The 16,043-nt window shown below is 38.5% G+C and overlaps 1 protein-coding gene across 3 annotated transcripts in view; it reads left to right on the top strand.

Moving 5' to 3' along the window:
- Positions 1-16,043, top strand: part of Ppargc1a (PPARG coactivator 1 alpha) — a 615,371-nt gene that overhangs the window by 511,652 nt on the left and 87,676 nt on the right. For 2 of the 3 annotated variants that reach the window (XM_063240656.1, XM_063240655.1), the window contains one exon: positions 14,266-14,445. In XM_063240656.1, the coding sequence (XP_063096726.1) occupies positions 14,266-14,445 (180 nt within the window). Of the gene's footprint in view, positions 1-9,037; positions 9,270-14,265; positions 14,446-16,043 lie in introns of those variants that run through there. The other variant, XM_003467408.5, reaches the window with a different exon arrangement.

Genomic DNA, 16,043 nt, shown 5'->3' with positions numbered 1-16,043 from the left:
GAACTATAATATAGATACTAAAACGTGCATCTATCAAAACAGTTCAGATAAATGAATTTTCCCTAGCTAAGCACATCCATGTAACCAGCACCAAGAAGAAAACAGACCATAACTAACTTCTCCAAATTATGGTGCCTCACTTGGACTACCCACCATCAGAAGCAAGCTCTCTTCCTGCTTCACAGCCACATAGATTGCAGATTAGCTATTTCAAGGCTTTGTCGAAATGAAACCATAGGGTATGTACTTTCTGTCTGTGTGTCTGCTTTCATTTTATGCCTTTATGTTTGTAGGATTTGTTCACACTTTGGTATATAGTAGAAGTTCATTCATGATTATGTTCTTGAAATATTGGATCCCCCATATTTGTAATAGAGTAGTTACCATTAATTATTATTAATTAATTATGTAATTATTAACATTTTATTTAAACTAGCTTGGGAAAAAGAAATTATTGGTCATGTTTTTGCTTGATCATTTCTAAAACAAAATGACCAAGCTGAAATATAGTATCTCAGTGGTTGCTGTGTGTGACACACCCACACACACTTATCCCGTGTTTTACATAATATGTGACACTGGTTAATGTGATAAAGAAGACAAAGAGCACACAGGCTGAAAATACCCACAAGAGAGTGCCGAGGCGGAGTTCCCACTTAGTGGCTTTGTACGGCTGTGCAAAAGGTTTGGCGTGACCTATTTTTAGGTGCCCTGCATGGAAATGAATGCACTAAGATGGGTGGTAGCAAGTGGCACCTCAGGAGCTGTCAGGATTTCTGTCTTGAAAGGAAGAAAAGGAATCCATTTTGATCATCTGCTTGGGGCAAAGTGTAACCTGGGATCTTCAAAGAATAAGACAGTGTATGTCTTGTTTGAAAGGGAAACTCTTGTCACTCTCCGTGGCAGACTATTTCACAGGCACAGAAATTCAGCTTTCTTAGATTAGCTTTCTTATTGTTTCTTTTCTCTGGCTGCAGGGAGATGTGAAGTTAAACATGCCATGCCAGTGAGTACTGCTTGTGGGGACACAGCCTTGATTGGGAGTAGCTGGTGATGTTTCATGGCATTGTCCTTCCTGAAGTTTATCATTTATCTGGTCCAAGTTTGTGTGTTCCAATGTCATCTTTGCTCCTTCTCCAAATTTACTGGCAATGAATTTAGGGCACCTATGAACATTCGTTCATTCACCAACCCCTAGCTAAGTAGGACTGGGCGACACTTTGAGTATGGCTCTTCTTCCTGCTCACTAGCACTGTATGTGTACAGAAAAATGATGCACAAGAAAACCTTGTAATCCCAGGGATATACAAGTCAGTCATCTCATGACATGGACCTGATTTAACATGTTTGTTAATAAAACCTTGAGAAAATATTTTAGGCATATGAGCTTTTCTCCCTCCACATGCTACTGCAATATCTTAACTAATACCTGCCAAATTACAAAGATATAAGATCTCCTTTAATTGAATATAATATGCTTTTTATTATGCAGCATTGTTCTTATATAAGGAGGTAAAGGATGACCTAAAATGTTCTTCTTTAGATGCTACAGAACTTACTCATTTACAAAATGTGAAATTTGGATACACCTTCTTCTTTAAATCTCTGACTAACACCTACTTATCTGTTGGATGTCTAAATCATATGTTGGCATACCATATTATATCAATGCACAGATGTAAGTGAATAGTAACTACCATTCACACTGATGAGTGTTTTTCACTCTCACTGTGCAAACAGAGGCTTGGGCGTGCATGTGATTTGTGCCACTGAGCATAAGTAATGGTAAAGAAGTTGAAAGCTGCTCTTCCCTGATCAACTTCCTGGACTTTGTAAGAAGCACAGGTCTCTGGGGACCAGATTCCTTCCACCTGATGTACAGTATGTGTTTTAAAGTACTATGTTCGCAAGTTCTTTTGTGATGTTCCTTTAGTGTAGTTAGCAGTTAAATATTCATAATGCAACAGAAGTAATTAAGCCATCCTCTTTCCGCAGTGTTGAGCACAGTTCCCTTTCTTGCACATTGTCTCTGTCTCCCAGTGTTTATGTCATGTGACATTTGGGTTCACCTTGTGCAGAGAAATCTGGTTGGCTATGTCCATCAAGCCAGTCACATGGTGACATTTGAGAGCCAGCAAGGGTTTGAGTAGTTATAATTGACTCTGGCCACCTCTTTTGACAGCAAAGGAAACTGAGGCTGAGGATTACTAAGTATACGGCATGCAAGTTTCTGAGTAGTGACACAGCTGAGTAAGGACCTAGGTGCTTTGTATTCATCTTTTCCTTTCAATGTTGGGCTTCATCAAGAGCTACAGAGAAACCCCATATAACAGACTTGCACCTCATGTAATCATCTTATCTCTTATACACTTGTTTTCAACCTGGTTACTTCTCTTCTTACAAAAAATTATGATCAAATGGTGATCATTCAAGTGCAGGAAAAAAGACATCTAGACAAGGCCCAGAAACTATATCACTGGTGAATAGTGATGCTTTTATTTCTGGAGATTTAGTCAGTCTTCTAGGACTAGAAGGTGTGAGATATTTGGTCAGAAATGAGCTTACTTATCAAGAACAGGGCTGGACTATAACAGCTTTCCAGAAGGTAATCCCACATTTAGGGATAGGTTGTATTCCAAAGTTCACCTGGAAGCCTCTGGTTTGTAATTTCAATGGTGTTTGCTTCTCAAATCAATGCCAAGTGTCTCCTTTGAAGCCCACGTTCTAGCTGGTCTTCCAACTCTTCTCTGACAGCCTATCCATCCAGCCCCCAAACCTGCAGACTTTTCCTGAGAAATGTGCTTCATAGTTGCATCATACATAAGACACTTAATATTCCTGTATTCTTGGTATATGCATTTTAAAACTCTAGGTGGAAGAGAAGAAAAATTATGACTAACAAATATTTTCTTTTCTATAAATGACTGAAATTTTGATTGCATTCACCCTAATTTTTGTAGGAAATGTTCAGCTTCTTATTATAAAATTTTAAGTTTAGGAACAAAGTGAAGATGGTAGTAACATTTGGGTGGGTGGGGTGCTCCTGTTTTTTGGGCCCATCTTTGATTAAGCTTATAGCAGTCAGTAGCTTCTCTCTCCCTATTCTGCAGGCTCAGAGCACTTCTAAGAAGACCAGCTAGTGGCTTTGCTCTGAGTTGCCTGTGAGTTGCATTGCAGGGTGCTGTAGCTGCCTGACTTCGTATGATAGAAGTGGCTTCATTTTAAATATATAAAGGATATTTCAAACCAATATAGGGTGTCAGGAGCTATTTCTGTTTCCCCCAATCCCTGTATGTTAGAAAAACATAGCCCTAATTGGAAATATCTCTATGTCGTTCCCAAATGAAGAATTCTTTTCTGATTATGTAAGTGATACATGTTTATAACAGAAAATTTGAAATTTACATAAAGACCAGAGATTAAAAAATTACAAAGGCCTTATAATTTCATCTGCTACTATGAATAGCTTGTTGTATATTTTCTTCCTCCTTTCTTTCTTCCTGAGTGTATATATACATGTATTCATAGATAAACTTTTTATGATTAGTTGTTTCCATTTTAATATTAAACCTTAATATACTTTGAACATTTTCCCATTATTCCACTACATGTATTTTATAATAATTTTTAATGATAACATTGAACATATGTATATGTACTGCTTTATAATTTAGAATTCATTTAACCAGACCTATTAATCTTGGACATTTACATTATATTTGCATTTTCTTTCTTTTTTTTCTTTTTCTTTTTTTTTTTTTTTTTTTTCTTTTTGTCTTTTTCCTTTTTATGGGGATCGAACCCACGACTGCCTGCTTGCAAGGCAGGCGCTTATGCCGCTGAGCTAAATCCCCAGTCCCCTATATTCGTATTTTCAACAGTCTTACAGTGTAACACTAACTAGCCTCACATCAAAAATCTTCATATATATTCCCTTGTCTTTAGGAAGAATTTATAAAAGTAGAATTTCTGGGTTTATTGGGCTGTTCATTTGCCCTCTAGAAAACTTGTATCTGTTTATAATCCTACCAATAACATTTGACACTAGCTTTTGATTGAGATGTTAAAAGTAAAGGTCTAGTATAAATGTGATCTTCTTTGTTAAGAATAGTTTTCAAAAACCCTGTGTCGAACTGAGTTAGCAAATATCAAGTAAGTTTATATGTTGTCACAAAATTTAGCCTGGACCTTAAACCTAATTACTTCTCAAGATGAGAATTTATTTACTTTCTACCTCTCTCAAATTTGAGGGATATATGCTCAAGCTTATTAGAGTAAAACACTAAAAAATCTACAACAGAAACAAAAGCAACATGCTCAAAACTCTTTCCAAGTCTCTGTCAGGTGTTATAAAAATAATAAGAAGAAAGCAAAACAAAAATCCTCACTCATTTATTTTTCCATTTTGAGGCCATTAGCAAAATACTTTTTTCTTCCTTTAAAAACAAGTAAAGTTAAACTAATTAGGATTCAAGCTCCAAAAATAAGTGGCAGGGGAACAGTTCGACTATCAGTTTTCTTTTCAATTTAATAATTGTAATTTAACTAATTACAGCTAGTTGGGTAAAATATCTTTTTAGATAAAATATATTTTTGAGGTGCACAAGCCCATCACATTTTAAAATAATGATTACTTTAACAAAATGTTATATGCCTTATTTTTAATTCTGGTAAAAAAAAAAAAGTCAACAACCCTAGCATCTCAGCAGCTGTATTATAGGTGAATTAACCTGAAATAATTGATGTAAATGAAAATATCTGTAGATTCACAGTTACGGTGGAGTCAAACATCAGACAAAATCAGATTTTAATCATTCTTTTATTATTTGTTATCTGTGTTTCTAATAAATACCCTTCATGCTTTATGTTTAGATTAGTCTCACTGACTACACCTCAGACTAATTTTCACTTTTTTGTTATAATATGAAAAATGCTGAAAGCACATTTTGAGATCTGAGTTAAAATAGAGGCTGACTCAGTTCCAGTGGGCTCGTCTGCGGAGGGTTTTATTGGCGTTGCTGAGGTTGTCTGTCATCTTGTTTATTAAAAACAACAACAATAATAAAAACAAATTCTGGAGGCACTGAAGTGGCCCACTAACTTTCCTCAACTTGTTTACCCAAAAGTTCTTTGTTCACAATGCCATCATTATGGCAGTTTGTGTAAAGTAAGATTTAATTTGAGAGTATTTATAGAATACTGTGAAACTTCTCTCTCCTTCTAACTCTTGTGCCCTGCAAAATCTCAGTTTCAAGACAGAGACCCAAAGCTTGTGTTCAGAAGCTGAAACAGGGTCTCAGGAGGAGGGTTCCTCTTTAGGAATTAGAAGCAAGCAACTGAATGCCTATGAGCCGTGGTTAACTTTAAAAATATTAGCAATTTGGAAAAGCCCCTTTCCTTTCTGGAAGAATGTTCCAGGCATGCAGCATTCCCAGCAACACTGGTTTCCAGTTATGTAGAAACTCTCTGAGATACAAAGTTACCTTAGGGGTCTTTGCTGTGCTTTTGATATGGGGCTAATTGTTATAGATGGAATTTTAGTTCTTCCGAGAAGGGATCTATCTGCCTGGTATTTGAAGCTGCTGTTCAAAACCTGAGCTGCCTTATTTTTCTCAGTTGTAAGATGGGTCACACACTTCCCTCAGTGGGATGTTTCAAGGACCACACTGATTGCAGTGTGGTTACCTGAAGTGCTCATGCTGATGCTAACCCAGGAGAGCCTGGCTGTGCATGTTTTTCTCTTTACTCTTCTTCCCTGAAAATCATAGCTTTATGTGTATTCCTATGTAATTTATTGTACAAAACATATAAAACAAGTCAATAAAGTTATTTATGCTAGCACTGAATTTCTTTCTGCCTTCACTTGCATAGAACATTGGCATAAAAGCAGTTGTTTTTGCTAATTGCCTGTGGTATTTGAGTTTGAGTGTTTGGATTTGATTGCATTTTTTTATTTTGTTTTAGAAATGGGAAGTTATCTGAAACATGGTGAGTGGGAATATCTATAATTTGGTGCAGGAATGGGGAAGGAAACCTAAGTGTTAAACACTTTGTCAGATATTTTTGTTATATAATTGATCTAGTCTCTGGAATTATTGAACCAAATTCTCCTTCCTTTTCTTGTTATTGACTCAAAGGATAGATTCCCCTGCCTCACCAATGTTGGGACTTGGGACAATGTTAACAGAACTCCTGAAGGGAAGGATTCTGGAATCTAGACTTTGTGTAAATGTACAACATTATGGGTACTCAAGAGGTGTTAATAAATACCTCTTCCTATTGTCCAGAGAAAATGAGGTTGCCTTGGCAATTTAGGTGTGAAATGTAATGACCAATGGAAGGAACTTGTACTTAAACAGAATGTGTTTTAAAGGGTAGAAGAGGAATCAGGGCATGGAGTGAAATTATATCAATTTTCATAGCAAATTCTTCTTCTCTTCGATTGTAAGAACTGTCATCCCCCTAAACTTGTGAGCTTCCTGTATCCTTGTCATACGCCTGCTGGGCAGTCCTGGCCATGCATTGCTGTGCACACAGTAAGATTTCAACAGATCTTGTTGATTAAAACCAAAAGCTTGAAAATTCTGGAGGCAGGATTGCACAAAGGTTGAAAGGAAGGCTGCGGAAAGGGAGGAAGAGAAGCAGTCAAGGCAGAGAGAATTAAATATAGAAACTGCCTGGGGAGCCAGAAAACACCAGGGTTGGGGAGCAACTAACAGTTTAAATTCTCCTGAGAACAGAAAAAAAACTGGGCAGAAGAGAAATTTTAATTCAAAGAGTTAATTAACCAATTTAGAAGACCTCCAAATTTTTCCTCTCATTAGAGTTATAATTTTGAGGCTTTAAATAAATAGTGGAAGTTACTCTAATTTGTCCTATGAATCTGTTTAAATTTTGATTTGATTGATAGTGGAGGTTTAAGGAGGGAAATGTAATAAGCTGTAGTTTATAAGTTCATAAAGTGTTTTTACTCCTAAGCAGGCTTGTTGCAATGGAGAAGGAGAGGAAAAAAACACAGGAAACTACTTCTGGTTTCAGTGGATATGCTGCTTTTATTACTTTTTAAAGTTGAATTATGTGGCAAAAATCAAACAAGAAAACCCAACCACACAATCAGAGCAGGCTAAAGTATCACAAACAATAATGCAAAGAATGCCTCTAAAAAAGGGAGTAGGATTTTTAAAAAGTATAGTGGGTGTCTGCTGCTGAATGAAGACAAACGTTATCAGTGGCAATTGTAATGCAAGGGTCACTTAAAAATAGTTAATAAGCATAGATTCTTCTCAGGCAAGTTGACTGCGTTGAAGGGAGAGCCCAGTGACCTTTGTCCTGAATTCTAATAATTCACTGAAGTTTTACACTAAGTCAGAATATAATTGAGAAGAAAATTAGAGCTTCTTTGTGAAGAGTGCAGAGTGATGCTATTTATTGCATGTATGAAAGCATTCCAGAGGTTGTATTTTCCTGTTCTATTTTGATTTAGAAAATTAAAGCTATAATAATTTGCTGCTATCTGAAAGAAGGAAAATGTACTAGTGAAATATATTCATCTAACTTAAAATGTCAAAGCCGTTGGCCATCCTTTTACGTCTGGTAATGACAAACTGTCAATTTCACTGTATTATTCAGAAATTTACTAGCAGCTTGTTGCAGACATCAGAGTAGACAAATCTTTTATGATACACGTGGTCTGAAGAGAGAAGCAGGTTAGTGGGTTTTTCTTTTTGTTTTATATTTCCTTCTTTCACTTTACTGTTCATAAAACCTAATATTTAAGATGGCCACTTTTTTTCTTAACGAGGAGATGGCTAATAACATTAAATGAACCACAGTAAAATAAGAAATTAATGGTGTTTATGAATTATTTTTAGATACCTAGATTTTTTTTCAGACACAATATTGTCAAGTAAAAACATAGAGCTGAACTTTCATGAAAAAATGTTGATCCCCAAATATATAAACACATGTGCATTTCACAGAACTTGGAAGGGTTAAGTTCAGGCACTGTAATATTACAGGAAGTGATTTTCTGCTTTATCTAGTACCTTGAGTTTGTTATGTATTCAATATGTAGTGTCATCATAAAACATTTGCACCTGCGTTAGCCTTCATTGTCTCTAGGTACAAGCTGAAAAATAAGGAAAAGCCAAGCTGGAGAAATGAATATTTCTACTAATACGATGTCAGTACTTTTCCTTTACCCATGGACATTCTTGATTTCAGAAGCAAACTGCACAAGCCAGGGCACTGGGGTTGGAATCCAGTGTTTATTCAAAAAGGCACCCTAAGGCAGTTAGGGAGGAAAAGCTGCGTGTATGGGAACAGGCAGCTGAGACTGAGCTGTTCTGGGCACCACAGCAGCGACAGTACTTACTAACATTTGTTTTCTGTGGGTCTATGAGAGAAATGGAAATAACTCGAAGGGACCCGAAAGGATGGGGTTTGGTGGCTTGCTCTCCTTATTTGGAGCACCGCAAGCTGCAATCACAGTTCTGAAGCTAGTAGTCCCTACAGCCAGTTTCTGGGTGGAGGAGTTTGTTTATACCTTAACAAATCCAGGCTGTTTTGTTGATTAAACAAGCAAAAAATGCCTCATTCGCTGCTTTCCAACACTCCCTCAATTAGAAACTGTCTCATAAAAACGCATCGTGTGATAAGCTCTTGCCTTGGTCCCAAACTGAGCCAGGGTCCCCTTGCAGATCTCCCAGTCCTTAGGGAATACACATTTTAGCCAAGAGTCTAGTTACTCTGTCACAAAACAAGGAGCTTTGCCACTTGCTTGTTTTGGAAGAAAAATAAATTAAAAAAAGATTGCAGGGGATTTTGGTTATTATATGGCCAGGGCTCTGTTTAGAGTCTGTGGCATTCAGAGCTGGCTTTAATCACAGCTTGATACTCGAAGGCTCCCAAAGTCCAAGTGTTTCCTTTCTTTTCTTTCTTTCCCTTTTTTTTTTTTTTTTTTTTTTTTTTGCGTTACTTCACTGAGGCAGAGGGCTGCCTCAAGTGACGTCAGGAGTTTGAGCAGCAAGCTGCACAGGGGAAGGGAGGCTGGGTGAGTGACGGCCCAGCCTACTTTTTAATAGCTTTGTCATGTGACTGGAGACTGTAGTAAGACAGGTGCCTTTAGTTCACTCTCAGTAAGCTGGTTGCCTGCATGAGTGTGCTCTCTGTGTCACTGTGGAGGAGTTGAAAAAGCTTGACTGGCGTCATTCAAGAGCTGGATGGCGTGGGACATGTGCAGCCAGGACTCTGTATGGAGTGATATCGAGGTGAGCTGGGGCTGGGCTCGGCACTGCAGCCAGGACCAAGCTTCCCACAGATGCAATTATCCCGGGGGGAGGGAGGGGGGGATGGGATTGGGCTAACCGGGGCAGGAGCTTTGGGAAGGGAACCTCAATCTTATCTTAACTCCATAAGTTTGCTATTTTAAGGTGGCCCCGAGATGCCTTAAGCAAATCAAAGCATAGCTGCTGTCATCAGTATCTGTTGCAGTTAGAAACTCTTTCCATGTGCCTTTGGCTCTGTTTCCATTCGTATGCAATATTTATGCTCTAAGATATTGATATGAATCAGAAGCTGAAGTCTTTCCAGTGGTGTTTAGTAGCCTGGTTGGAAAAATTCCATTTCTATTTATAAGGAAATGAAGACAAAAATATTAAAATGGGATGTGTTTAAACGCAGTCCGTTTTGATTCTAGTTCTGATCCCCACCCCCCCTCAACCCCGTTCATCAGTCAGAGAACTTACAAAATCCTAAATAATCCGGATGGGCTATGTTAGATTGCATTTCCCACAGAACGCGAAACAAAGATGCTGCTTCTTTTAAAACTCTTATATGTACGTGGCTGAAAGATTTGGCCAGCGAATTAGGAAAAATAAATAAATAAAGGCTTCCAGTGCGAGGCTTCCCTGTGCGCGGGGGCAGGGAAGCCAATGGTTAAATGTCCCTGTACCACGGAGAGCTGCCTGAAGCCCGGGAGAGAACAGAGTTTATGCAGGACTGTGTGTGGGGCTGCTCGCTGCTTGTGTAAAAATAGACGGCAATACATCAATTCCACAGTCTCTGCTGGCTACAATTCATACAGAAGGGAAAAAGCGTAAGCGGTTTCCTCGTAATCTCTCGAGTCCCTGGAGTCTCGCTGGGGGACAGAGGACCGGGCGTGTTTGCATTCAGCACAATGGAATGTGCTCAGAAAGTTTGGGCAACTTGGGAAACAAGCGAAACTTTCCGCGGACTCTGCTCAGATGGGGCCGAATTGAATTGCGCGGAGAATCCGAGCTGCTAACAATGAATCTGGCGAAAGACTGCGAGTGTTTCCTCTGGGGTAGCTGGGGGCACGTAGGGTAAGGGGGAGGGTCCAGTGCCACACGTGATTGGATTAAATAAGATGTCCATGCGGGGCAGCGATACACATCTAAAGTGAAAATAATTTGGCCCAGGCTGTCCGCAAATGCATTTTTCATATCTAGCCAGGCATGCCCTGGATTCTTAACTCTTTGCTGTGTTTGCAAATGTTGGCTCCATTGCCGTCCCTTGCCTTAGCAGATGGTATTTGTGGCTTGTAATTGTTCTTATCTTGTGATTTCTTGCTAAGGTGTACTAGATATGGATAATTCATATGTCCTGGAGCTATTAAGCGTCAGGGTTCTGCGTGGCTTCAAAGTCCTAATTGTTTGAGTAGCTGGAGTGTCCTGTGGGTGGTTGCCTGGCTTGCAGAGTGGGTCTCAGCTGCTGTAGTTTCATTTTTCCATCATGTATAATTCCTGATGCCGCTAGTGGATTCAAGAACCAGATCATATGGAAATCAGGAAGATTTACTTTAATCATCAGAATTCCCACAGTCGTGTTCACATAAGTGTCAGAGCCATTTTGAACAGTGGCCTTTTAAATTTCTTTCCTTCAAGAGAAGAGGTCTTGGGCTCATTGTCCAGCAGTGGACTGAGGTCTGCAGGGACTGGCCAGTTGCTGCTGCTTCACTGTGAGCAGCCAGCTGCCAGCAGCCTTCGTGGCAGCGGCTCAGGGAATCACCTCGCCAGTCTGAAATATTACGAGCAGCAGGTAGCCCAGGCAGCTTTCATTTTTTGAATCATTAATGTTTGCTGTCATCCTAAAACGTATTATGCCCTTTTGCACATAATGACAGGACAGCACAGTGCTTAATAAGGGCCTGTATCACTAAGCCACTGAGGATCCCCGATGTTTCACAGTTTAATGAAGGTGATGTACAATAAGGTTACTAAGATTGATAGAGACAATTCACATGACATACACTCCACAGAGACTGTCAACACACTGGCCCTCTCATTGCTTCCTTCCCTCTGTCTTAACTTATTTTTTAAGAAGTTAAAGTTCTTTTTTTTTTCATTAATATAATTAATGTGACCAAGTCCACTCTTTTTTTTTCTCTCCCTTTAAAATTTACCATCAATAGTACCAAAACCTCCAAAAGGTTAATGGAGAATTATACTTAATTATAATGATTCATTATCATCAGTGCAGTTAAGCTAATTTATTGTCTTCTCCTTAACTAAGAGAAAAGTCTGTTGAGGTGAAATAGCGTACAATAATTAGCCTTTTGTGTTTAGTAACTGCTTTATTGTCTTAAATCTTATTATGAAATTAAGGCTACAGTTGTGGGACTACTGTCACAGTTGCAAAGGGGCTGTAGAATGTGTCTCTGTGACTGTGATAAAGCCCACCTGTTACAGATGTGTAGGGAGGCTGTAAATATCAGAGTGTCACAAGGACAGGTACAGGGCTTGGACTGTTAAGTCTGGCATCATTCACAGGCCAAATATAAATTAATAACAGGAACACTTATTACTACTAATGTGTTTTAGATTAGCAGAATAATGCCACATTCAGGAGCACTGATTTTATTTATGTTGACATTGGAAAGAACACAGACACCTTTTTGAACCACAATGTAAAAGCAAAAATTAGGGAGATAAGGAAGGAGAGAGGGAGAAAGAAAGAAAAGAGAAATAGAGATACTTTATAGGGCAATGAAAATATAACAAATTGACAAATTGATCAGGTTTTGTTTTAAACATTTTTCAGAAGTTGCTTATAAATACATATTTTCAGAAGTGAGACGGTTTGTAACAGGTCATGCCTGAAGAGGGCAGTTACCGAGAAGTGGCCTACCAGTGCATCTGTCAATCAGTGTGACACTCCAGTGTTCTTAAAACGTGCTTCCTGTGCATTGCAACAGGAGCGTGAGCCAGAGGAAGACAGCCCATGTTTTCCAGCTTGCATTTCTTTTTGATGCTGTTTTCTTTTTTGTTTTATTCTTCTTTAAAAGGACTGCCCCTCCCACTCCAGCCCAAACAGTGAGAATCTAATGGTTTTTTGTTTGGTTGGTTTGGTTTTTTTTGTTTGTTTGTTTTGTTTTTGTTTTTGTTTTTGTTTTTTTTCACTGTTAATAAAGTTCCTGTCTTGTCTTTGAATTGATGTTGTTGGATACAAGTTAATTCCATTTGTGGTGCCGGGGAACAAGTGGTGTGGGTGAGAATGGAACCCAGGAAGGGTGACACCCATAACACAACTTGAACATTGTACCAGGACAAGAGCTGCTTTTCAGCCAAGCCTCAACTTACTTATAAACCTGGTCAAGTATAGCGATCTGTAACTTTGAGCTGACTCAGATAATAAAAAAGAAAAGACTAATAAAGTGATCAGAAAGGAGTCACAGCAGAGAAGAGTACCCTTTCTCTGCACTGCCTGGCGCCCACTTCCAGGGACTCTCTTGGGCCTGGGTGGTCTCAGAAAAGAACTGCAGTATTTTGTAGGCTCCTCCCCTCTCCTCTCACCGACTGCTGACTCCATTCCCCAGTACCTACTTCTCAGCGTGTGGCTTATGATCACACTGCAGCATATGACCTGGGTAATGTAGCCTGCCAGGGATGACAGGGGTGCTTGAGAAAAAAATCTGCATGAAACTTACTTTATTAAAGATCTAAATGTCAAGGGAGCTCTTCAGCTTCACAGCTGCCTGGATGTGCATAGCATCTCTTCTAACCTTGGAAAGGAGAGACATGAGGGTCCCACGTCTGAGTGTGAGCCCCTCGAGTCAGATAGCTTGGCTTGCAGGTGGATGAGATTCCTATGGCCCTGACACCATCGGATGCCTGCAGTAGGACTGTCCGCGGGCCTCCTTACAGTGTGCTGACTGGAATCAATAGCTAGATGGCCAGTGCAAGTTTTGGAGACCACTTCATTGGTAAGGGGTCTACTGTACTGGAGAGCAACAAGGCGGGACAGTTAAAAGAATATATACCTCATGTCACAAGTGAAGAAATATGTCTATCTCAACTAGCGTTGGGGATAGTCTGCTCCTACCAAAGGATATTTTACATCTTTTAATCTACTGAAATCATTTTATAACTCTAAACAAAAATAATAATTCTGAATTCAGTTGAAGTATAATTTAAATAGTTTCCCTAAATAATGATCAAAATGTAATTGTGGTGTGCCATTGTGGTTTCTCTTCTCCAGGTTTAGGTGATCCTGACACCACCACCACCCCCCCCACACGAAACTTGCAAGTTACTCATAGTGAAAACTATAAAGGCCACATAAGAAAAATAGTAATTTTTGTTCTTCATCTTGAGGAATTTGGTTTTGACCTGTTAGGGATGAAGTCTAGAAGCTCATAAAAAGTCAAATGAGAGTAAACAATTTAAATAATTCAAGAGAACTATAGATGATTCAAAGGACTTGCGTCATTAGTTGCTAAATGAATCATATGGATTATAATACTTAAAAGGAGTATAAATGGAGAAAGTTTCTTAGTACAGTTCTTGTACTTATTTTTCATTTGGCAGGTTTTTATTGAGTGTCTAATGGGTGTGAGCCCATTTCCAAGGTAAAATAAAGCTCCGATCCTTCTCTCAAAGGTATATTGCTAAGGATGGAGTAAAATTTTGTGACAGTTAAATGTAAGATAATTTGAGACTTGCAAAGTACTACCTATCCAAGAGATACAAACAAATTCTGATAATTTCTAACTGAGAGAAGGCTTTCTGTGAGTATGGAACTTATCATCAATCTGGCAGTAAACTGTGGATGAATCAGTCAAAGTGCCCTTTGGGAGCCAAGAGAGAAAAAGAATCCAAGGTGCTTTCCCGAGGGATTAAAGCCCCCTCGGACAGAGTTGGTGGTGTTGCTGAATTCACCAGACTTAATTCCTTTCACATGCTATTGCAGTTTAATAAATTCTTGCAGTTAATGAAAGCCTTTCCCCTCCTTTTCTGCCTCCTGCAGTGTGCTGCTCTGGTTGGTGAAGACCAGCCTCTTTGCCCAGATCTTCCTGAACTTGATCTTTCTGAACTAGATGTGAACGACTTGGACACAGATAGCTTTCTGGGTGGACTCAAGTGGTGCAGTGACCAATCAGAAATCATATCCAACCAGTACAACAATGAGCCTTCAAACATATTTGAGGTAAGGACTTCCTTTGGGAAAATTAATTTCTCATTGACCTTGGTCTGGGCCAGACTAACGTGGTAATAGACCTAAAAAAATAGTGGTTTCATTCTGCTGTCACTGAAAGATTTTCATCACACAGACTTTCCATTTTATGGAAAAACAATATTTGGAAAACAAATGGATTTTTTTTTTTTTTTTTTTTTTAGAGTGAAGGGGCTGAGTTGGCAACAGAGTGCATTAAACTGTGTTGAAATACAACAGGTTGTGAAAGAATTAGTGACACAGAAGAAGAAATGCTTATACATGTTTATTCGTATTTCCCACAGAAAGAAATTTAGCAGTAAACACTGCTTAATATAATTAATATTATAAGAAGGCATCATTTTTTAACCAAGAGTTACATGTCTATCTGTATTTCTTTTACCAATTTTGATTTTGGGTGTTATATTTTTGGTTCACATCTCTAATTTTTTTGTATAGTGGAAACTTCTACACTCATCGAATCTAATATATGTTTATAAATTAGTCAAAATCCATTTACCTTTCAGTAATGAGAATTACCTCCCAGTCGCTAGATTCTGATTATAAGTCTACCCTATAACAAAGAATGTTAATCTACGGACAGGCTCTTTCTTACAAGATCAGCATTCATTTACTTGGAAATAAGTTGTTTCATATAGTGATGAACATTTAGTGAGTACTCTAACAAGTGAATTGAATAAAAATTGCTGAATCAAGGGATTTTCAGTATCACTGCTATCAGCACCACCACCATCATTTTAATTTTTCTGAGCACCTACTGTGTGTTAGGCCCCGTTGCCTATTATTCTTCAGTGAAAACATTTACTGATTATTTTCTTTCTTCTTCTTTTTTTTTTTTTTTTGTCTTTTTTTTGTTTTTATCGGTACCAGGGATCGAACTCACAACCGCACACTTGCAAGGAAGGTGCTTATGCCACTGAGCTAAATCCCCAGTCCCTTATTTACTGGTTGTTTTCAGTATTATTTTAGCAAAATCCTGACTCTTGCAGAAGCCAGTATCATAGTAATAACTGAGCTTTTCCACTACCTAGGACATGGAAGGCACTGAATAACTGTTAGATAATGAACAAAAGATGGTTATAATAATATTGAAAACAATAATAACAACAACAACAATGACCAACATTTGGAGGTGCTTCCACTTTCTGTATGTCACCATAAGAATTTCTCTATTGTATAAATACTATGATTATTATCAACTCCACTTTACAAATACAGAAGATACTAAATCTCAGAGACTAAGTGATTTTCCCCCCATTGTATGCTGATAAGACCTGACATTTTAATTGTGAACTTATCTGAGACCAAAGTCTACATCATGGATAAAGGTAGCCCACAAAGGAATCATTAAGTTTGGGTGGGAGCCATCCTTTACAAAGATGTATCAATCTGCTTCTGTGCTCCATATTTGAATTTTAAAATAAAACAGAATCTTTCCTTTCAGTGTTGGTTGACATGGAAGCATGGATAGCTGGTTATCCAAAGCAAACTGTTCTTCTCATGGCTGAGGGTTTATGATACATCTGAAGTGCAAAGTGGGTTTAAAACGAATGCTTGCAGCAGGGTAATTG

Source organism: Cavia porcellus, unplaced genomic scaffold (genome assembly GCF_034190915.1).
Source record: "Cavia porcellus strain 051 isolate PalLab524CR breed Dunkin Hartley unplaced genomic scaffold, mCavPor4.1 scaffold_30, whole genome shotgun sequence".
In the NCBI taxonomy this organism is placed as follows: domain Eukaryota; kingdom Metazoa; phylum Chordata; class Mammalia; order Rodentia; family Caviidae; genus Cavia; species Cavia porcellus.
This window is presented reverse-complemented; position numbering and strand designations above follow the sequence as displayed.